Raw genomic sequence first — 24,950 nt, 5'->3', positions numbered from 1 at the left:
GCCTAGGGTCTTCCTATTATGCCACCATATTTGCATCTCCCAACCATCTTACTTCTGATTAAAATTGCAAGTGATAACCAACTCAGTATCTTTCACTTTTTAGATAATTCAAATTTTTAGAAAGGTCTGTTTTGCATTGCTGCCGCTTCCAAAATGACATTAAAGATAGGTGACTAAAAAACAGGCAAGTCTGCTTTGACATTTCATGTAAAAACATAACTATTGTTCATAATCGTTCAAGATAGAGTGTAAGATGGAGAAACAACAAAAATCGGAAGTACGAGAAAAAACAACCCTTTTTTTTTAAAAAAGAATAATAGGTCTGTTTCTGCTGACAACTTTACTGAACTAAAGATTCTTCTTGAAACTAAGGTAAGGAAAATGCCAATAGATACAGTGATTGGAGAAGGCAAATCAGGGCCCAAGTCTTTAGCTACTAAAGGCAAAAGTGTAAGAGAAATCCTCCCAAATAAGTTGAAATTTAATCTACCAATCTACGTTATTAATCAAAAATTACACATAGAAATATTCTAAGGATCAAAAATAAAGCAAACTGTTTCCCTTCATTGTTTTCATTTCTGTTCATATGATCTTCTATTTGTTTTCAAAGTAAATCACTTGTCTCTATTCCTTGTCTTAAGGTAACCAAGAATTTTGATTGTGATTACTTTTAATTTATTCACACTCACTTAACTTCTATCAACTTTATTATAAAAATGAATAAATGAAAATAATATATAAGAAAAGCATAATATAAAAAATTAAACCTTTGTTTTTGGAATATTCTTTCAAAATTCTATGTGCTCTAACTGCTTTATTATAAATTTCAGGCTAGGGGTGCCTGGGTGTCTCAGTGGGTTAAAGGCTCTGCCTTCCTTTGGCTCAGGTCATGATCCCAGGGTCCTGGGATCAAGCCCTGCACCAGGCTTTCTGCTCTACGGGGAGCCTGCTCCCTCCTCTCTCTCTCTCTGCTTCCCTCTCTGCCTACCTGTGATCTTTGTCTGTCAAATAAATAAATAAAATCTTTAAAAGAAATGTTTACACTGGTTAATCAGATTCTGCTGTCATTCTGCTCTGTTTTATTTACCTATGCTATCATGAACACATCTGTCTCTCTCCTCAGTTTATTTACTTATTATTTCATCTTCAGGTTAAATTGCAGTTTCTACTACCTTAATTCTTTTCATTCAATGTTGTTATAATTTTTACTTTTCTTTGTCATGGGCTAAGCTTGCTAAATGTCAAAATAGTGAATACAAGGGATATCTTAGTGAAATCTTACATGATAAAGAAAAGTTGAAGTAGAAAAGAGGTATAGGAAATAGTTTAAGAAGCACTAAAAATACATTGACATTGGTTACAAAAGTGCATGGGTGTTTTAAAGACAGAAAGATCTTTGTGTATAGTGTCTTTATAGTTAACTAAATAATAATAACCTCATTCCTCATAGTAGTTAGTAAATTCAAAGTCACTCTTAAAAAGAGTTATATGTCCAGAGTCTGACAATAATACTTTATATATTTGCTTGTTAAAAATACTGTTGATAAAATATTTAAAGGTATACAGTTTGATAGGTTTACTAAAACCTGTTATATCTATTTTAGTTATGATAAACTTGCCATCTTATTTAAAAAGCTCTAACAACTAAAAATGCCAGTTAAGTGTTTTTCATTGGTGGTTTGCCCCAAGTTTTTAGAGATATATATGCATTGGTTGACCAGTTAATATTACACAATGATAAACATAATCTATTTAAATTTCAGAAAGGTAAGAGGCAATGCATTCCTGTGAATGCATGCAAACTTTTAGAGTCAATTTTCCATTTGGTTCTTAACACGTATTTATTCAATACCACCTAATGGGCTCTGATCCTAAGGCTCAGTCTCCAGCAGACTCATTTGCATGGGAGGTGTTCTGGATGCTGCTGAAGAGGCTGGACTTCCAAAGTCAGTCACTTCACTCAGCTGCTGCTTCAGAAGCAGACAAGGGTAAACTACAGTCAGGTCTTCATGCCCCACACCCCAGAAGTCAGCACTGCACTGAGAGTTTAGAAGTCATACTGTTCACCCTCCAAAACACACATTCACAGTCAGTTTGGTGGTTTAAGGTATATAGCATTTAGTAGCATAAAAGTGTAATCAAATATATTTCTGCTAAATGACATATTTTTTGATTTGACACAAGGCATAGACAGAGATGTGCAGCTGCCATGCAGAGTAATTACACGGGGACCGGGAAGATCTCAGTTCACAGGCATGCCTACAGACCATGTTTGCCTTTAAGAGAAAGCCCTGTTGCATGGAGAATTTGCAGACTGCTTTCTTTCTTCATGTCAGAAACCTACTTCCTGAAAACTATTAGTTAGATCTTGGCAAAGAAACTGTATGCGAAAAAGGCAAACTGACAAGAAAAAGAGCTAGAGACTCTCACAAGTGCTACTATCATTATTTAGAAGAGGATAAGACATTTGTGTTTGGAAGTGATGGAAAAGGAAGCTCAAACCGTGGGAGAGTGTTTTCAAATGAAAATACTTCACTTGGTGTAACTGGCATAGAAGTGGATTCCAGTTCTTATAACTACATATTTCTAAGAAGAATTTTAAAGCAGCAGAGCATTGAGAACCTTGAGGTACACAGGTTAATATGGTTGATATGAAAAACAAAACTGCTTTTGTTCCTGCCTAACACTGAGCTCTAGGATTACATAGGGCTTAGAGCTGCTCAATGAGTTAAACTCATAATATATTTTTAAACATGCTCTGATAGAAGTAATAGAACAAATGAATTTGATGTTGATGCTCTAAAAGGGCTACTGTGAAAACTATTCAAAATTTTGTGTCTCAATGTTTCTGTCTTAATTTTTACTAAAGAGGTTGTTTCTTCTAGCAATTTGATGAGAACACCAGAATTAGAAATATGATGTTTTTCAAATTCTCAAACATCTCAATTTTTAGGTATTTAGATTTACTTAATATATTAAGCAATCTGACTATCCCCTGGATGTTTGTTAAAAAATAGAGGGTAAAATGTGTACACATTTTGGCATTCTTTATTTTTACCATATATATGTAACAACTGGGAAGTCACTTTCATTCCATGAAAAGAAAATGTAGGAATCATATCAGGTTGAATATGGACATTTCTTTTTTTTCTTATAATTTTAAAATTTTATTGTTAAGATTTCTTAATCTTATGAGATTTTGAGAAGGTCTTTTTTTTTTTTTTTCAATCTTCATGTTACCTGCTAAATCCCCGGTTTAAAGTGATTCCAAAAATGTGTACAAGATTTAACATTTGACTCTTCTGTGACTCTTGTCTGACACAGAGTTGAGTGCAGGAGTTAATGCTGACACCAGTGGAAACTGTGTGGGGGGATATCTAATGTCACATGATCATTGGCTATCTTTCTTCTGACATGGTCTCTCTGAGAGTCAGTGAATCATATCAGCAGGTACCTCCTAGATCAAAGCAGAGGTGAAAGGCCCGCAGAGGCAGGACATCGCAGCTCTGTTCCTGACCAAGCTATTTGTCTGGCTGGTGAGATCCCAAGGCCTGGAAGCAGGTATTGCAGCCAGAGAACTTGTGTGCCCCATGCCTGTGCTGTCCCATTGTGGAGCAAAGAGGGATAAAGTAGAATCTGCTACAGGAAAGCTATGTGTGAAGTTGGGGGGCGGTTTGGAATGTTGCATAAAATAATTGACTTTGGGATCTGCATTAATTCATAACTAATGTTAACTTTATTCTGCAAATGAAGACATGAATGGATCAGAATGAGAATGGGTCAGAATATTTCCTACGCAGAATATGATTTTTTAACCCTTAGATATTTCAAGGAATATTTAATTCTTTTTAGACAATATAAATCTGTATTTTTTCCCCTCTTATCTCTATGGGTGCAACCTAATTAGTTAGCAATGCATTATCCAAAGCTTAAATTCTCTCACCTTTCAGTTAGGTGTAATAAAAAAAAAGTTTTTTGTTTTGAGAATATTACTATTTTTCTATTATAACATATCCAGTCTTATATTCATAAATTTATTTTCTTGTTATTTTTTAATACAGATATTCAATTAAAATACTATTAAACAGAAACCACTTAGCTAAGAAAACATGACAATGAGACAAGATTTACTTTATGATTTGGCACTTTGGTAGAGAGAATATTCATTGAAAAACAAATGGCAATGTGTTTATACATTATATCAGTATAGATAATTGTTCAAATAAAGTTTCCTGATATTATAAAGTAATTAAATAGTAAAATATTAAGGTATTTTGAAAACCCAGGAATCAAATCTATTTAGGAAAAAGAGTTAACTGCTTCTTTCTACCTTTACCAAAAATATTCTTTTGGGAAAATGTTTTCTCCTCTTTAATCACTATGTATTTATTTATATTTTAAGGGAGAGAGTTTATTAAGTACTTTTTGAAAGGTATTGTTTATACAAGTTAAGTTGGGTGAAGGATCATTTATTTGGATAAGCATACACAAGCTCTCTCTATGTAATATACATGCTTGAACTAAATATATATTTGTATATTCTACATGTCTCAGAGACTCAGTTTTCTTCATTTCCAAACAGAAATGAAAGCACACCTGGTGCAGCATAGTTGTTAGAATGACATGTTACGCCTCCCTCATTTAATATCACTTCCTAAACTCCCTTTCCTTGAATCCCATGATTTCCACATTTTCCTCACACTTGGAAATGGAGTCATGACCCAGTGAGTATGAGGTTCATGTGAATGAATGAGTGGGGTCTGACATAAGTAAGGTGGCAGGTACAGAGTCTGTCAAATTGGGGCATGGGTGCCCTTACTAAAGAGGGAGTTACTCTTTTTGGTGTCAATATAGTACCCATTGGGGCATAAAACAGGCACTAAGTGATAAACATAATTTTTCCAAAGATGTTATAAATCTAGACTTTTAGGTGAGTGTGGAATATAATGTACATTTTTAAATTTTGGCAATTAATTCAATATTTATAAAAAACAGTGAAAGCTTAGCATAACATGTCCATAAATATAATGGGCCTTTATTTAATTGTGTAGGATCACTGTTGTAAGTCATTACAAAAAGCAATGATAAAAATAATTTTCTTTCTAATGTTCCCAGATAATATTTACTTTGACTTGCTTATTTCAGATGATCATGCTTATCATTCTTTTAGCTGTCCCTGTTACTTCATGATAGATCATGTTATTTTCATGCCTCATGAAACATTGCATAGGATTTGAGTTGTGTTCTTTGACTGCGCCCTCAAAAATGAGCGAGGAGAGAGTGACATATGCAGACATTAAAGTACCCAATTCAAGGAAACAGAAGGGTAAAAGAGGTCCAGGTGATAAAATGAGAGGTAAAGGTTTTTCGGTTTATTTTGTTTTCTGAAAACATTATGATGTCAAATAAGAAAAAGTGCAATCATAATAATCATGTCTATACTTATTTGATATTTTATGTCTGGCTCTTTATATATCAATGGGGATATTTAAATGTCATATTCAATGAGTTTTGTTATCGCATTGAATAGGGCCATTCATTTTAGTTCCAAAATGAATTTCCATTTCCTTCTAATTCTGGAGGTTTTGTTATGCTCAATGCTTACTATATATTTTGTCTTCTGATTTGTACAGGATTTCCATGTTATATTGTTGCATTATCCCTGGGAGTTATGTGTGTTATCCTCCTGCTGGCAATCACAGGCTTAAGATCTATATGTGAGTATTGGACATATACAGTTCTTATGAGAGCAATGAGCCAGAGAGATAAATGATATGTTATAACTACTAGATTTCTGCAGAGCCCGTGTAAATCATAAAGTCCTATACAGATATTAATAATGGTGTTGATGATAATATTGATGATGATGATTTTATTATTTGGCTGTCAGTTTTTATGCTACACAAAAGAGGGTACATAATAGTTGTAATAGCACAGAATTTGGCTGAAATGTATAGTGTAGCTTACATATATATTCCTCCTTATATTTTGTGTGGAAGGAGGTTTTCTATATAATCAAAGAATTGGAAAAAATCTTTACTTGGATATTACATTCCTTATCATACTGTAATACTGCTAAAATCACAGAGGAATAAAGGTTGATCTATTTTCTATATCACTTATATATTTCATATCAGTTCCTTTTTTTAAAAGATTGAGCAGAAAGCAGAGGGAGAGGGAGAAGCAGGCTTCTGGCTGAGCTTGGAGCCCCCATTACAGGGCTTGATCCCAGGATCCTGGAATCATGACCTGAACTGAATGGAGAAGTTTAACCTACTGAACCACCCAGGAGCCCCTATTGCATGTCAATTTGTACAATATCTATACAACACCTCTTTTTAATATCTTTTCTCTGATGTTTATTAAATCTTTGGTTCATTCTTTCAACACAATTTTGGCTCAGGAACTATGTATACTAAGGACATAGGAATTTTAAAAGTCAGTTCACAATGAGCTTAGTTTAAAGGGGAAGACTTTTTAAGTGAAGCAGTTTTTAAAATAAATATTATCAGTGATGGGGTAATGGCATGAAGATATCAGAGGGATGGATAGTCCCTGAGATCAAGAAAGTTTTCCTCCAGGAGATAATAATTGATATGATAAGAAGGTTAGGTAGGACTTAATCAGGAAGGTCAGGGAAGAGAAGACTCATCTAGGCAGAGAATAACATGAACAAAAGTACACACTGATGTGTGAGGAGATTTAAGTTTCTGAGCAAATAAAAGAAGTAGCTAGAAACAGAATGGCTAGGTATATAATTTATGATAACTTTAATATCATGTTAAGCGATTTTAGATTTGTTCTAAAAACAAAAAGGAACTTTGGGAAGATATTACAGAGGGAAAACAGGATTCATGTCCCATGAACATAGAGAGATTTGGGAAAGGTCAATTTGAATAGACTGGAAAGTGGGTGGGGGGACAAGACAGGAGGATATTTCAGGAATTAGGGTTAGTTAGCATGACTGAATTAGTGTCTAAAAAGAAGTGATGAGACATTGGGACCGTTTATGAGAAATATTTACTATGTAGAATTGTTAGGGTATGTCTTTTATTGATTGTGTGAGGGAGAGAAATGAATTAGTGATACCATTTGAGGTCAGGCTATATACTTTGGCAAATATATTCCACTAAATGATACAGAAAACATTAGGCTATGGTGTGTGTGTGTGTGTTTGTGTGAATAATGGTGAGGAGTGAGTAGTTGTGGCGTATCAGTGGAGATGACCAGAAAGAATTAGATTGGTTTGAGTCTTTCAGAGTGAGCATTTGATAGTCGTGGCAGACCATCAGCATGCATATGCTAGGATTATAGTCTGGCGATCAAGAGTGATACCTAGGTTAGAGATATAAACTGGGCTTTCATCAATTAATGTAACAAGTATTGGTAAACATAATAGAGGAAAGCAGAAGCTAGACCATTCTTTACCTTATCAAACTAGAGAGAATAGATTTTCTAGAAAAAAAGGGCAAGGAGGATGATTCTTAGGAAAATTAACATTTAGAATAGGTGGAAGTGAAAAAAACAGTGATGCTTTGGTTAAAGTAGGAGGGAATCCAAAACATTATGACATCATATGGAAGGAGGGTAAAGATAGTCATGAGTTCCAAATGGTATCAGATGATCAAGTAAAATAACGGTCAACAGTATGCTTACTAAATTTGGCAAGAGAGAGGTCACTAAAGACATTTGCTAGAGTAGATTCAGTTGAATGGTGGGTTTGATCAAAGCCTGATTGCAATGGCTTATACTTCAAACATTAGGAAGCAGAGACAATGAATACAGAAAATTATTTTTTTAATTATGGCAATGCAAAAACTTTACCAAGTTTTGAAAGTATGTGGATCTACATGATCTCATACATTGTAAAGGGACTGTAAGCTGATACAACTCTGGTATTAGCTCCTAAAACTGAACATGAGGGGCACTTGGGTGTCTCAGTTGTTAATGTGTCTGTCTTAGACTCAGGTCATGATCCCAGCATCCTGGATCTGAGCCCCATGTTGGGCTCCCTGCTCTGAGGGAAGCCTGCTTCTCCCCCTTCTACTCCCCCTGCTTGTGTTCCCCTTCTCGTTGTCTCTCTCTCTCTCTCTCTCTTTCTCTGTCAAATAAATAAATAAAATCTTTAAAAAAATAAAGCTTAACATGATGAGTCACTCATTCTCACTGATGACTGGTAGTAGCAGAATTGGAAATTAAGATTCTCAGTTGTGTAACAAACTTTAAAGAATTTTTCCTTTAATACTCACACACTTACACAGAAGTATATTTTATGCTTTTATATATTTTTTTATTTGTGAGTTTTGGGAAGATATTGTTATTTCTCTCAGAGTTGTTTAACTTTCCTTTTGCATACTGGAAGTAACTATCTAAGTTCTTGGTCTAGGTAAATTCAATGAATCAATTACAAGCTTATCCTAGTAGAGAGTCAGTTGATAAATAAATACTGAATAAAAAATATCACCAATGTTGAAATCTTTATTTGAAGAGTAGATGACATTGAAACTGGTTAATGTTTTATTTCAAGTTTATATTTTCCAATTTATATGTTTGTACGTTTTATATTTTGTGTTTTATAAGTTTTATATACTTAAAAATGGATAGCAAGTTAAATTTTTATTTTAAAAAATCTGTTTCATTTTTGATACTTCAAACTATTTTAAACTACCATTTTCTCTGATTGTACTTTCATTTAGTCAACAACATTCACTATGCCATTTAGAATTAGAGCAAGCAGCAAGTATAATAATGTGATGTATGAAAGGCATTCACGACTGTAATTTTATAATATGGATTGAAGTTTTTCAGAAATGTCCTGCACACACAATGCAGAATAAGAATGACACGAAAGAAAAAAATGCTTCCTTAGGAGAGGTTGAAGATGACTCAATTTTACCTCCTATTATAGGTATGTACTGAATACTTATACAATTTTTTTAATGGCATTATCCACTCTGTCCCATTTCAATACAGAATTTTAAAACTTTATGTTGTGTTTTGTCAGGTCCTTTAATTTTGCTCACCTTTTTCTTTTTTCTTTTTTCTTCTTCTTCCTTTTTTTTTTTTTGAAATCAAATCCATTTTCTTTATTATAGCTAATAGAACTCTTGACTTTCACAAAGTCATGTGATTTGATTTATTTGAGTAATTCACGTTTTGGATGACTTTTCGCCAGTACAGATCTCTTGGAATTAAGGGTATCTGCTCCACATGGCTGCAGTTTATTTGTCCTTGTGAAGTCAAAATTTCTCAGTGCAATTCTAACGATGATCTGAGGTCTGTCAGAGACAGTCCCAGGACCCACAGTTTGGCCAAGGAGCTATTACCAGCATTAGACTTTTGGGAAATGGGAAAACCACCTATTTTTTGGTTGTTCAGCCTGAAGTAAGCCAGAAATATGTGTAAAGTGCAGGTCTCTAAGAGGTCTTGAGGTTGAAGATCATGGTGGCTTTTGTTTTCAAGATGAAGACTATGAGTCATTTCAAGGAAATTGGCACTGCTGTGGAAAAAGCTGTTACTATTTTTCAGAAGAAGAGAAAACTTGGGAGGAGAGTCAGAAGTCATGTGAAGTCCTGAGTTCTAGTCTCATGAAGATTGATAATAAAGCAGAGCAGGTATGTCTGCTTTATTAAACTTGATTAAATGCTTTATGAGAAGTCCTATGTCTTGAGTTAGGATCATTGTTTCGACTTTCCTCCCATATTATTTGGCCACTTTGTTTTGAAGCACTTGTTAATCAGTGTAGATTCTCTAAAGAGGAGATGAAGGTGTAACATGGACCTAGAAGAACCCCTGTTTTATTTACTTATTTTTTAAGTAGGGTCCAGCCCAGCCTGGAGCCCACATGAGGCTTTAACTCATGACCCTGAGATCAAGACCTGAGATGAGATCAAGGGTCAGGTACTTACCCAACCAAGCCACCTATGCACCCAAAGATCCGTTGTTTGAAAAATGAACAGGAGAGCCATTTTACTGTTAGTCTTTTTATTGTATGTGTTGCATCTTCACATTTTAGTAAACATTAGAGAGTTAGTTTTTAGTTTCTCAGGGCTACTACAGGGCAAAAGAAAAACTACCTTCAATGGTGTGAGCAATGTAAAGTGATAATTCTCATTATCTGAGTTCTGTTGTTCTTCTTGTTCAGTATTTGGAAGGAGTCACACTTGTAAGGGAAGGTGAATCTCTCAGTTTCATGTATGGCCATGGGAAAAAGGATGAAAAATAGAGACTGAATATACTGGAAAGATTCTTTAAAAATGAACCTTTATTTTACTTTTTTTTCCATTTTATTTCTTTTCAGTGTTCCAGAATTCATTGTTTATGCACCACCCCCAGTACTCCATGCAATATGTGTCCTCCATAATACCCACCACCAGGCTCACCTACGCACCCCCCACCCCCAAAAAAGCCCTCAGTTTGTTTCTCAGAGTCCACAGTCTCTCATGGTTTGTCTCTCCCTCCGATTTCCCCCAACTCAGTTCCCCTCTCCATCTCCCAATGTCCTCCATGTTATTCCTTATACTCCACAAGTAATTGAAACCATATGATAATTGGCTCTCTCTGCTTGACTTATTTTACTTTTAATCCAGAATGGCAGAGGAAACGTATCTTTTCTAGAAGAGACAATCTAGATCAAATTTGCCATTCCTTATCAAGTTTAGGACTATAAAGTCAATTGAATGGATTCTGTAGATTTTCTTCTAATAGTTCCATTTAGGCACCAAATTCCAGTTACACTGTTTAGTCTTAGCAATGTTATTTCTAATAGTATCTTGTGAAGGATGAGTGAAAAGCCCTATGTTTGAAAAACGGCAACATCACTCAGGGGTGCCTGGCTGGCTCAGTCAGTGGGGCATGTGACTCTCGATCTCAAGAGTTGTGAGTTCAAGCTCCATGTTGGGTGTAGAGTTTACCTAAAATAACAACAACAACAACAACAACAACAATAATAATAATAGTATAATGATTAAATAAATAAAACAAAAAGCCCTATGTTTTCTTGTTTATAAAATTCTTATTGAAATAAAAATATGAATAAATCACTTTTACCTATAAGAAACAGATGAACTAGAAATCACATTAAGGAGTCAAATTTTAAAAATCCACCTACATCTTATTAATACCTTGATTCATTTCAACCTCAGTGGTTGTCAGTCTGTTTTGAAATGATTTGTTTTCTTTTCTCAGAAATTTATTTGTAATCTGTACTCTCCCTGTAATCTGTAATTTCCAATTCAGTGTTCTTCAGTTTTAGTCCTACCATTGAAGTTTCTAGGCTTCAAAGTTTCAGTGAAACTTCTTATATTTTTATCCCTGTATCTCCGTTAACTAATCTAGAGCCTTTGAAATTCCTTGTGACTTCTGTCGTGGGTTATAGCAAAGCTCTGTTGCATAGTCTATAATCTGATAGACTTGTTGTCAGGACCTACCCTGGAATACTGATGCACTATAGAAACCAGAGACAGACTTTGCTGCAGAGCAGCATTGCTCTGACAGTAATGGTTTAGGATTTTAGTCTTTTGCTATTTTCCAAAGTCTAGAAGTATAATGAAAGCAGTGCCTTAAATCCATTGAAGCAGAAAAATGAGATTGGCTTTTATACAAGTAGTTATACCTATAAATCTAACAAAAAGTGAAAGAATCGATGAACATTTAATTTTAGTGTTTCTTCAGAGACCTGGAAATGACAAAGTATATTATATTTTATGTAATACTCATCCATCTTCCCTACTCTAAAAGATACACTATTGAGATTTTTTCTTATGTAATTTTATTATAGTGAAAAGAATATTGAAGTCTGTGTGTGTGTGTGAGAGAGAGAGAGAGAGAAGAGAAAGAAGAGTGGGAGAGAGACAGAGGGAGAGGATTTGAGAGAGAGAGAGAGAGAGAGAGAGAGAAAGACGGAGAGGTAATAAATACATTGCTTTTAGGAAAGAACATTTATTTTTTGCTTTACATTTACCTTTTTAAAATAATTTTTACTTTTTATTAACATGTAATGTATTATTAGCCCCAGGGGTACAGATCTGTGAATCGCCAGGTTTACACACTTCACAGCACTCACCATAATACATACCTTCCCCAATGTCCATAACCCAACGACCTCCCTAACCTCCCCACCACCCCCATCAGCAACAGTCAGTTTGTTTTGTGAGATTAAGTCTCTTTTGGTTTGTCTCCTTCCTGATCCCATCTTGTTTCATTTATTCCATAAGGGAACATTTGAAGTGAATAAAATATGCCACAGTGTGGATAAGCTTCATCCATTCTCTAGATGATGAGAATTTGGGTTGTTTCCAGCTCTTGTTGTTATGAATAGTCCTTCATGAAACATTCTGAGACATGTCTCCCATGTATCTTCTCTCTTTTTTTTTTAAAGATAAATCATCCTATGAGTGGAATCATTGGTCAGTAGGATCTGTACAAATTCAATTTCATATGAGAATTCCAGATCATTTTTCAATATGATTTTTTTTTCAGTATGATTTTAACATCAGTTTTAAAGATAGCTTTGATCTTTACTATACCACAAACTTGGTGTTGTTATTTTTACTTTCTGCCAATTGAATAGTTGTGAAATATCTCCTGATCTATAGTGAGCTTGGCTTTTTTCTATTTATTGGCTATATGCTACATTTATTTGAAATGTGTTTCTATGTTTTGTCCATTTTTTTCTTACTGGATAATTTTATTTTGATATTGCTTGATAGAAATATGTGTTTGTTCTCTAAGATACTGCACATGTATCCAGATTTGAAGCTTGTATTTTCATATTCTTTAAGGTAGAGAGAAGTTCTAGGTTTAGTACAATCCTATTTACCTATCTACTTTATCGTATGTGAAGTTTTTTTAAAAATCCATCATGTCCCTTTCTGGGTATCTTTCATTCAGTCATAAAGAGTTGAGTGATTTGTTCATTAAATCCTTTCCATATCCATTTCTTCACTGAACATAGAGAAATTAGTCTGCCTTCTCCACTTATCAGAGTGGCATTGGAAGATAAATGTGTCCGGTATTTTACGAGTCCTCTGTGGGTGAGGTATTTTCAGTGATGTTATGAATAATACCTAATTCTCCTTTCCCACAGAACTTCATTCAATCAAAAATAAGGTACAATTACTGGATTGGATTGTATAAAGTAGGAGCTAAGCATCCCTGGAAGTGGTTGGATGGCACATCTCTATCTCAGATGGTGTAAGTTTTCATGTCACTGTTTTTCATTCCCTCTCCTGCTCAGGAACTGCCCGGTAGATTATAGGTCAAGAAGAGGAAAGGATCCTTGGGGACTTAGGGAATATCTTGAATTCCATGTGATCTCACTTCTCAGCTAGGCAACCAAATGCAAATCTCAGGCCTCCAATAGACTCAAAGAGCATTATTTATTCCTATGTTCCTCAATGGAGGGTCCTTCCAAACATGGTAAAGAGACATTTTGCTTTTGTATCTTTCTCTTGTATGTTCTGTGGTACTAGCATGTTCACTAGTTTGGGTGAAGGAAATGAAAAAAGTATAATGAGGAGAGAAAAGTCGTATCTAGACCCAGCTCTCTCTGTCAGTGCAACTTGTACCTATTTAGTTGGTGTCATTCAAGAACTAAAAAGAAAAGAGCTTTTTCCGTTAAGTGGCTTGGTAATCTTGCATCTCTAATGTGGTCACTTAGTGTCTTTCATGTTATTACTTCACAGAAGTCCACATAATTTCTGTCTCATTGGTAAATCACATACATTTGTTGGTTGATGTCCAGGAAAAGGAAGTTTAGAAAAGGAAGTAAATGATCTAACTAAATCTAAGTAACATGGGACACAGTATGAGAGACATTGGGTTATTTAACATGTTTGTTGATGGCCTGTAATATGCCAGGCACTGCTCTAGGCATTGAAACTACAGTGATGAATAAAACAGGCCACAGTATCCTCCCCTTATGGATATTACATTCTAATGCAGGCATGATAGTCCTGGTGGGGTTGAATGAGGACCAAACAAATAGGCTAAGTAAATGATATGGCACATTAGAAGAAGATAAATGCTATGGAGTGTTGTGAAGTCTCTTATTTTTTTGCTATATGACAGTTGTCTTTTGTGTATGAAGGTAAGAGAAAGAGATTTCACTGTTTTAAATGGGATGGTCAGAGACAATCTCCTGGAGAAATATTTGTACAGTATGTTGAATGAACCAGCCATTTGGATTACCTGTGGGACTGCTCCCTAATAGTAGACAGAGCTGGTGTAAAGACCCTGAGGTAGGAGTGTATTTAACATGTTTGAGAAAATAGCAAGAGGGCCTACAATGCTAGAACAAGGTGAACAAGGGGGTGGGGGAGATGTAGGTTAGAGGCTTAATGACATTGGGAGTGTGTAGGACATCAGAAAAGTGTAAGAACTTGGATTTTTTCATGAAAGCATGAGAAGCTATTAGAGGGTTTTGAGCAGAGGAGGGACAACAACAGGCTTCTTGTTTTAGAGTGCCTCTGGACTCTCTTGAGATTACTTGGTGTGTGTTCTTTTGGGGGAGGGAGCAGGGAGTCTAAATGAGGATGCAGGAGCCTGCTGAAGAGTCTGTTGCAGTTATCAAGGGGAGATGTCCTGACTTGATGATGATTGGTAGTGTTGATGCTGGTGTAAAGTGGCCAGATTCTACACTTCTTTCAAAGATGTGTGAAAGAGAGACAAATCAGGGATGGCTCCAGGGTTTTTTGTCCAGAAGTTGTAAGACTGATGCTGCTATTAATGTTACTAGAGCATAATTGGAATTCAGTGTTAGATACAATTTGAATAACTCTATTCAACATTTAGCTCTGTATACACGTGTCACACGGGGCGTTGTGATACATGATCATGAAGCTCACATGAGAGGTCAGTGCAGGGAATGCAGATGTTGTACACAGCAGTGCACAGTGAAATAAGTAAGAGACTGGTAGTGATTCTCAGGAAATCTAAGGCCCTGGACACCCGAGTGTTTAAGATAATGATAAGATAAAGGTGAGATGAAGATAACCAGAAAATATCATTGAGAAAAGTGCTTCGAGATACAAAAGTAAAACCATGAAGGGACGGGTAGGGTAATGGAATCCTTGTAAAGGAAGTACTACTGAAGTAATAGAATTTAAAATGTTGGTGAGTTCTCACTGATAAATTTTACTACTTGAAATTGTTACTTCTTATCAGTTACATTCATGGACACTTGAAGGGAAATTAATACTAAGTAACATTTTTTTTCCTATATGCTGTAGCCTAGCCCCTAAATTTAAAATCCAGGTACCTTATTCTCATAGCCCATTTCACAACATTTGAACATTTTGTTTGGTGTGGAAAACAGTAAGCTGAGTCGGGAAAAGTGCACTCTGTTTTAACTGCATATAAGCACCCTGTATGATTAAAGTGAGGCTAGCATTTTAAATGCATACTCTGTGTACATTAATCTGAATCATCGTAAACTGGAATATTTTTATATGTAGTTACAGTATGTCACATAATGAATTTATTATATTTGGTCAATTTCCAGGAGTTTCAGGAGTTTTAGAAGAAGAATTTTTCAAGTGTACCTGTCTAAGCTATGTATACATCCCAATCTCTACTAGTCTTTCTACTTCCCTATCTCCAAATGTCCACTCACATTTCCATTAGTTTTAGATACAATTACACTTCATAATCTTACAGCTATATGTCTGTCACAGGATTTGTATGTCTACTGAAATCACTGCACCTATGTTGTAAATTTGTGATAAATTTTGCCTGACAAATGATTTCTAAAATAAATATATTCTCTGATGCAGGAATTTCCAGCAGAATTTATTGGATGTAAGATGTGGACACCTCAAGCCATCAACTATTTCTACTGCTGATTGTCAAAAATACTTTCGTTACATTTGTGAAAAGCTTTTCACTGGCCCTTGTTATTAAAAGAATTACTGTCATCAAAATTTTAATATTTTCTTTCTTTAACAGCTATTAGGGAAAAAACTTAGGGTATTCACTCAAATTGGTTTACTCTGCATGATTTATTAAGGGTAATGATCTTTCAAACATTCCTTGGCAAGGTTAAAACACTAAGATTTATTAATAGGAAAAGTATACATCCAAAATATAAGTTCACTGTTTAGAAATTTCAAAGAACCAATCCATCAGAGAATGTGAGACAAATTCATTTTGATTGAGTGTAAGGTTTTACATTTAAAAATAATTAAATGATCCTGATACAAGTAGGTAATTCATACATTCACATTGTTCAAAATACAAGAGATACATAATGATGAACAAATTCTCTTAACCTATCTTGTTCCTTATTCACCTAGTTCCCTTTTTATAGGCAAACATGCAATAGATAGTATTCTGAAAATATTCTAGGAATGTACAGCCATATGCATGCTATCTGCTAAACAAAATGTTACATAACTACAATAGTATTACTTTTTTACATTTTTGTTTAAAAATATATTGTGCAGTTTGTTCCATTTTAGTACATAGGAGCTACATCAGTGTTTGTAAGTAGCTGCAAATGTTTCACTAAGCAGATTTATCTACAAATATTATTTATCTAAAATTTATCTACAAGTTTTATTTCCAGTGGATATTTAGGTGTGTCCCAGAGTTTTACAGTGGTAGAAAAATGCTAGAATGAATAGTACTTAACACAGTATCATTTGCCATATATGTATATGGCAATATATATAGAAGTATATTTAAATATATTTATATATATGGTAAATCTCTAGCAGTGAAATCTCTGTATCAAATGATGTGTACATTAAATTTTTAATAGGCATGTAATATTTCAGTAGAGGTTGTATACCTATCATCTCCACACAGCAGTATTCAAGGGTTCCTGCTTACTCACTTCTTTATCACCATGTGTCATCAATCTGTTTGATGTTGCCAATAAAATCTTCACCAGTATAATAGGGGTTATCTTGTATCATTTTAAATGTACAATTTCCTATTACGTGTGAGGCCAGCATCTCTTTCTGGTATTTCTTTAATTTAAACTATCTGTCTGTGTCTTTGTAGACTGATATCCTAAACACAATTTTGAGCAAAGAAACCAGACACCAAGTAGTTTATCCTATAAAATTCCCCTATTTATGAGGTTCAACACCAGGTAAATCTAATCTCTGTGATTAGAAATTAGGACAGAAATTCCTGCTGTGTGGATTTATTCCTAAAAGGAACAATAATAGAGAATGAATACTATTTGCTATGGTGCAGAGTTATTCTTGGAAGGAAACACCGTCCAAGGGACAATTCTCAGGTGCTGATAATAATGGGTGTAATAATCTGGGTGCTGGTTATGTGGGCGGTATATTTATTCCTTCTGCAGCCATGACAAGCACCATAACCTGGGTGTCTTTGAACAATATACATACATTTTTTTTTTCATAGTTGTGGAGGCTAGCAATTTAAAGTGAAGTTGTTAGGACCAAGTTCCATTTGAGACTATTTTACTTGTTTGATATTTATTTATTTACTTATTATGTTAGTCACCATACAGTGCTCCCTTAGTCTTTGATGTAGTGTTCCATGATTCATCATTTCCGTATAACGCCCAGTGCTCATTGCAATATGTGCCCTCCTCCTTCCTTGTCTCTTCCCAGTTTCTGTCGGTTGTGGGCAATTCTTTTTTTCTTCTTTTTTCTCTGTATCACTCCAATCTTTGCTTCTGTTATCACTTGGCATTCTTCTTCTGCGTCCCTGTTAAAATATCCATCTCTTTATAAGGAGACTCTCAGGCCTCTCCCTGAGGACCTCATTTTAACTTGATTACATCTGTGAAGACCTTATTTCCAAATAAGTTCATATTCACAGGTAATAGGAATTATAATTTCAGCATTTTTTAATGCCTTAGTTTCTTGTGGTTTTGGTGTCATTTCTAAATGATACTTCTAAAAATCCATAACGTTGCCAAAGCAGAGATTTAATGGCTTTAGGTTTTATGATTATGTCTTTAATACATTTTGAGCTAATTTTTGTGACTAGGTTAAGATAGGGTCCAATTTCACTATGCTGCACATGGTTATCCAATTTTGCCCACACAATTTATTGAAGAGACTTTCATTTTTCCAATGACTCTTCTTGGCTGCTTTGTCAATATTATTTGTCCATATGTACATAGGTTTATTTCTGGGCTCTGGGTTCTGTTCCATTTGTCTATTACTATGCCAGTACTATGCTGTTTTGATTACTATAGCTTTGTAGTATAGTTTAAAATCAGGAATTGGGATGCCTTTAATTTTGTTCTCATTCTTGATTGCTTTGTATATTTTAAGGTTTTGTGGTTTCATGTAAATTTTAGAATTGCCTTCTTTATTTCTATGAATAATGCTGTTGGAATTTTGATAGGCATTGCCTTGAACATGTAGATGGCTTTTGTTTTCGTTGTATGTTCCTTTGTAACACAAAAAGACCTCCTATTAGGCTATTGGTGGATTTTTCAGCAAAACATTTACAGGTTGGAAGGAGTCAGAAGATATATTCAGCATGATGATAGAGAAAATGGCAAACAAGAACTATCTATCTCACTAATGTATTCTTCAGAAATAAGAGAAGGACATACTTTCCTTACAAACAAAAGCTAAGGGAGTTCATCATCACTAGATCTGACTTACAGAGAAATCAGACAGAAGGTCAGTAAAAAAGTAGAGATCCTGAACAAGACTTTAGGCCAATTATACCTCACAGATATATAGAGAATATTCTGACCACAAGAGAATACACATTTTTCTCAATTAAACATAGAACTTTCTCCAAGATAACAAACAGAATCTCAACGGAATACCTGTAGTCAAAACAATCTTCAAAAAGGAGAACACAGTTGAAGGCCTTACACTTCCTTATTTGAAAACCTCTATCCATGTTGCAATTCTGAAAATACAGTCGTTCCTGAATTTATGATGGTTATGCCCAATAAACTCATGGGAAGTTGAAAATATTGCAAGCTGAAAATATATTTAATCCATCGAACTGACTGAAATTAACTTACAGTAGCCTACCTCACACATGCTTAGAACACTTATAGTAGCCTGTAGTTAGGCAAAATTATCTAAGACAAAGCCTCTATTATAATAAAGTATGTTATGTAATTTATTAAATATTGAATTGAAAGTGAAAAGTAAGAATAGAGTGGTTGTATGGGTACTGAATAGTTGTAAGTGCATTGGTTGTTTACCTTTGTGATCACATGACTTCCTGGGAGGTGAGCCTCTATGCCACTGCCCAGCATTATGAGAGTGCAGCAACTTATATTGTTAGCCTGGGAAAAGGTAAAATTCAAAACTCAAAGAATGGTTTCTACTGAATGCATATCATTTTTTCACCACCGTAAAGTGAAAAATCATAAGTTGACCCATCATAGGTCCAATGATTTTAAGTTTGGTTCTGTCCGTAGGATGGTGCTGGCATAAAGACAGACATACAGGCCAATGGAATAGAATAGAGGGCCCAGAAATAAACCTTTGCGTATATGATCAAGTGATTTTTAACAAGAGTGCCAAGACCATTTGATAGAGAAAAGGACAGTTTCATCATTGAGTGGTGCTAAAAAAATGGGTTATTCACATGCAAAAAAAAAAAAAAGTAAAGAGAAAAAAAGATATTTGACTCTTACCTTCTACCATATACAAAATGAACTTAAAATAGATCAGAGCACTAAATGTAAGACATGCCATTATAAAAATCTTAGGAAAAAACAGTAGAAAATTTTCATGACATTGGATTTGGTAATGATTTCTTGTACATGACACCAAAACATAGACAAGAAGAGTTAAAACAAATTAATTGGATTACACTGAAACTGAAAAATTCTTGCATCAAAAGATACCATCAACAGAATGAAAAAAACTTGCAGAATGAAGAAGGTGGCAGGTTATATATCTGGTAAGGATTTGTATCCAGAATATATGGAGATTTCCAACATCTCAACAAACACATAGAAAATAACCTGATTTAAAAAATGGACAGAAAATTTGGACAAACATTTCTAAAGGAAATATATCCAAATCCTCAACAGGGATATGAAAAGATACTCAACATCACTAATCACTGGAGAAATTAAACTCAAATACAGTAAGATATCACCTCATACTGATTAGGTTGGCTTCAGTGAAACAAAGGAACAAACCAAACCAAACCAAAACAAAAAACCCCACAAGAGATGAGATGGAGCAAGGGCAAATTGCAAGAAGGTCATCAAAAGGTACAAACTTTCGGGGTGCCTGGGTAGCTCAGTGGGTTAAAGCCTGAGCCGAAGGGTTCAAGCCCTGTATTGGGGGGGGGGGTCTCTGCTCAGCAGGGGGTCTGCTTACTCCTCTCTCTCTGCCTACCTCTCTGCTTACTTGTGATCTCTGTCTGTCAAATAAATAAATAAAATCTTAAAAAAAAAACTACTTAAAGGTACAAAATTTCATTTATAAGACAAATAAATCCTAGAAACATAATGTACAACATGACAGCTATAGTTAACCATGCTGTATGATATATTTGAAAGCTGTTAAGAGAGTAGATCTGAACAATTACCATCATAATGAAAAAAAACCCATATTTGAGCACTTGGGAGATGTAGTCAATTAAACATCTGACTCTTGTTTTTGGCTCAGGTCACATCTTAGGGACATGAACTTGAGCCCCTCATCAGACTCTATGCTCACCACAGAGTCTACTTGGGTTTCTGTCTCTTCCTCTCCCTCTGCCCATACCTCCCTGGGCATACACACACTCTCTCTCAAATAAATGAATCTTAAAAAAAATCCATATTTTAATTTTTTCTTCTTTTTGGATATCTATATGAGATGATGGATATTGTCAAACCTTATTGTCGTAATCATTTCACAGTATGTGTAATGAAATTATTTTGTACGTCTTAAGCTTATAAACTTAAACTCAATTATATCTTAATAAAACTAGAAACTCAAATAAAATGGTGAAATATGAATGTTATGTTGCTGGCATCAATGTCAATTTCCTGAGTTTATATCATATGTATTTTTATGTAAGTTGTTATGAAATATCTCAAAAGTTATACAAGATGCTATTTTTGTGGAAACTTGGTGTAGTACCTGAGATCTCTGTATAGTTTTGTAAGTTCTTGTCAGTCTGTAATTATTTCCATATAAAATGGAAAAAAAAAATTGAGGAAGACATTTGTAGTGGTTATAACAAAAACAGTAATAAAAAGATGGCATTAAGAATATTTTTTTTAAAAACCTTGTTCATTGGAATAAGAAAAAGGTAACCTAAATGTCAGAAAATTCTGATTGTATGAATAGTCAGTTTCACTCATTGCCACAGAGATGTTCACTGCATTATTGACAGTGAAAAATGAGAAATACTTGAGATGTCTGAGAATAAGGAAATAGATGAGTGAGGTGTAATATTTTTCATACAATGGATTTCTAGGCTAAAGTTAAAATGAAGTTCCAGATCCATTTGTGTCTCTATTGGGAAAAGGTGGAAGACGTAGTGCAGAATAAAATAGCATTATAGATCATACACTCCAATAGCTCCATTTAGCTATACTTTCCTTCAGTATATTCATTCATGATTATGTCAGGTATATAAATCAATATACAGTAGTATATATGTAATCATACAAAATATAAAAGTTGCCCATATGTAGTCAAATACAAAATTACAGACAAAAATACATAAATTCAAGTTTGGGTTGTGTCCCTAAAAAGGGAAAGAATACAAAGTCCTTCCAACTACCTCTGGATCTAAAGCACATAGAATACTAGACTTCTATTGAAAAAAAAAAAAAAAAAAAGAAAGAAAGAAAAAGAAAAATTTGTCAAAACATTTTTGAGAATGGACAAAGTAGGAGAATTCACATTACCTTGCTTGAAGATGTATATAAAGACACAGTAATCAAGATATTGGTGAAAGAAAATAGATATTCAGATAAATGGAACACGATAGAGAGTTTAGAAAGAGATGCACATGTAAATGGTCAATTGATTTTTGACAAAAGTACCCTATATTTCAATAGAAGAAAAGTGCTTTCAAAGAGTGATGTTCAACCTCTTTGACCTGAGCTACAACTTCTTCCTAGAAACATTGCCAAAGGCAAGGCAAGCAAGGGCAAAAATGAACTATTGGGACTTCATCAAGATCCAAACTTTTGCACAGCAAAGGAACAGTCAACAAAACCAAAAGACAACTGACAGAATGGGAGAAGATATTTGCAAATGACATATCAGATAAAGGACTAGTATCCAAAATCGTCAAAGAACTTATCAAACTCAACACCCAAAGAACAAATAATCCAATCAAGAAATGGTCAGAAGACATTTCTGCAAAGAAAACATTCAAATGGCCAATAGACACATGAAAAATGCTTTACATCACTCGGCATCAGGGAAATACAAATCAAAACCACAGTGAGATACCACCTCACACCAGTCGGAATGGCAAAATTAACAAGTCAGGAAAGGACAGATGTTGGCAAGGATGTGGAGAAATGGGTACCTTCCTATACTGTTGGTAGAAATGTAAGCAGGTGCAGCCACTCTGGAAAACAGTTATGGAGGTTCCTCACAAGTTGAAAATAGAGCTACCCTATAATCCAGTAATTTCACTACTGGGTATTTACCCTAAAGATACAAATGTAGTGATCCGAAGGGGCATGTGCACCTGAATCTTTATAGCAGCAATGTCCACCATAGCCAAACTGTGGAAAGAACCTAGGTGTCCATCAACAGATAAATGGATACAGAAGATGTGGTATATGCAATGGAATACTATGTAGCCACCAAAAACCCCTGAAATCTTGCCATTTGCAATGACATGGATGGAACTAGAGGGTGCTATGCTAAGTGAAATAAGTCAATCAGGGAAAGAAATTTGTCATATGATCTCTCTGATATGAGGAATTTGAAAGGAAGGACAAGTGGTTTGTGAGGGGAAAGGAGGGAAAAACGAAACAAGATGGGACCAGGGGAAAAGACAAACCATAAGACACTCTTAATCTCAGGAAACAAACTGAGGGCTGCTGGGGGGTGAAGGGATAGGATGGCTGGGTGATGGGCATTGAAGAGGTTATGTGCTATGGTGAATGCTATGAATTGTGTAAGAGTGATGATTCACAGACCTGTACCCCTGAAACAAATAATACATTATATGTTGTTAAAAAAAAAGAGCAATGCTGGAATAATTAGACATTTATATGCAAAAACTTTAAAAAAAGGAACTCAATCCATACTTTGCACCACGTACAAAAATTGACTTGGAGTCTAGAGGGAGGGTTAAGATGGTAGAAGAATAGGGCAACCTTAATTTTGCCTCTCCAAATCATTCTGAACACCCCCCAAATGGATTAGAGGTCTTAGAGGGCAAAGCTGCATGTCTACAAACAAAAACCATGATACATGGAGGTAGGAGCCGAGGAGAACTGATTTGGTGGGAGAAAGAGCCACAGTGCTGCAGAGTGGTGGGAGCCCTGATCACAGAAAGAGGAGTGAGAATGAATGAGAGAGAGAGAGAGAGAGATAAAATGGGAAAAAAGTGAAAAATTGTGCAGGGGACTACATAAGAAACCTGTTCCCCAAAATCATTGACTGGAAAAACAAAAGGCTTAAACACCGCCAGTTTTTTGTAAACAGCTGAGTGCAGAGTCTGAAGATTCAGAGGTCAGCATCGTGGTGGTGCTCCTGTGTTGAAGGAGGGTGACACCTGCGAGCAGGCAGCACAGTCTGAGGATCCCCTGGGTGGCATGGGGTGAGACAGTTCCTCTGCTTGGAATGCATTTGGTAGAGGTGATATGGCTTCTCTGCAGGCAAATAACCGTGTGGTACCATTGGGCTGGCCCGTTTGCCAACACAGGAACAAAGCTGGTGAGGACAACAAACCCTGGTGCCAGTTGCAGGTTGCAATTTACCATAAACTCTGAACTGCTGCACCATCATGTGACTGTTTCCTAGGACAGGCCAGCACCAGCTACAAAGCAGCGAGACCCTCCTCCAGAGGTTCAGTGCAGTCTGTGCTTTGCCAGGGTCTCTGAAGTGTTGGGCTTTAAATCTCAGCCATGCCTGAGATAAAACACAAGAGTGCCACGTGGCCTAGCAGGTGGATAGCTTGGTCAAAGACAGGGTGAACATGGGGATCTGACAGAAGCTGGGGACACAGAGTGGCTATTGTTTTCTCCTCTGAGAGAGCTTCCTGAAGAGTGGTGGGCAGGATCTCCCTATTCCAGAAAGGAGAGCAAGGAGAGGTATTTTCTCCCCTAGCCCACAAGTAGCAAGGCCTCAGTAAGAGAAAAACTGTGCCACCAAGTGAAGACTGGAGGTTTTTACATGAAGCTCTGCCTGCAGGTATGTCTCCCTAGGCAAGTCAGCCTGAAAATCAGAGCAGCAGGCTCCTCCCTCAGAAAAACAGCAGGAACACTCCACAGGCACCAAGGCAGTCACAGAGTGCTGCAAAAATTCAGCTCTAGCATAAAGAAGATCTGGCTTTCTTTGGGTTTTTAATTTAAAAAAAAAAAATTTTTTTTGTGCATAGAAAGGGCAAGTTTTAAATTTTATTTATTCTATTTTGTTTTTTCAAAGTACATTTTTTTTTCTTTTTTTTCCATCAAACTTCTCTTAAAGCAGACCAAAACACACTTAGGATCTAGTTTCCTTACTTTATTTATTTTTTTAAATTTTAATTTGAGTTAATTTAATTTAATCTTACTTTTTTTTTTTAACCTCCAAAGTGACGAGACAGAGGAATTTACCCCAAAAGAAATAACAGGAAGAAATGACACCCAAGGATCTAGTCAATACAGTTATAACAAGAATTTGAAACAACAATTATAAGGATAATAGCTGGGCTTGGAAAAAAAAAAAAGCATAGAAGACGCTAGAGAATCCCTTAATGCAGATAAAAAAAGAGTTAAAATCTAGTCAGGCTGAAATAAAAAATGCTATACCAAGATGAAACCCAAATGGATGCCAAACAGCAAGGATGGATGAAACAAAGAAATCAGT

General features: G+C 35.3%; 1 protein-coding gene across 1 annotated transcript; it reads left to right on the top strand.

The window, feature by feature from the left end:
* The first annotated feature begins 5,265 nt into the window (after positions 1 to 5,265).
* On the top strand, positions 5,266 to 13,198 carry LOC116866388 (C-type lectin domain family 2 member D3-like). Its single transcript, XM_032855382.1, has 5 exons — positions 5,266 to 5,356; positions 5,634 to 5,717; positions 8,801 to 8,908; positions 9,463 to 9,614; positions 13,088 to 13,198. The coding sequence occupies exons 1-5, from the start codon at positions 5,266 to 5,268 to the stop codon at positions 13,196 to 13,198; spliced, it is 546 nt and encodes a 181-aa protein (XP_032711273.1).
* The last annotated feature ends 11,752 nt before the right edge of the window (positions 13,199 to 24,950 follow it).

The sequence above is a fragment of the Lontra canadensis genome, unplaced genomic scaffold, assembly GCF_010015895.1.
Source record: "Lontra canadensis isolate GAN:19392208 unplaced genomic scaffold, GSC_riverotter_1.0 scaffold9, whole genome shotgun sequence".
Taxonomy (NCBI): Eukaryota; Metazoa; Chordata; class Mammalia; order Carnivora; family Mustelidae; genus Lontra; species Lontra canadensis.
The sequence above is the reverse complement of the archived record's forward strand: the minus strand, read 5'-3'. Positions and strand labels throughout refer to the sequence as shown.

Bases quoted from the DNA above. Each gene is read 5' to 3' on its own strand.
- LOC116866388 (XM_032855382.1), top strand. From the start codon at position 5,266: ATGAGCGAGGAGAGAGTGACATATGCAGACATTAAAGTACCCAATTCA. The intron at 5,718-8,800 runs GTGAGTATTGGA...TATGGATTGAAG, and splicing joins CACAGGCTTAAGATCTATAT to TTTTTCAGAAATGTCCTGCA. The intron at 9,615-13,087 runs GTATGTCTGCTT...CCTTTCCCACAG, and splicing joins TTGATAATAAAGCAGAGCAG to AACTTCATTCAATCAAAAAT.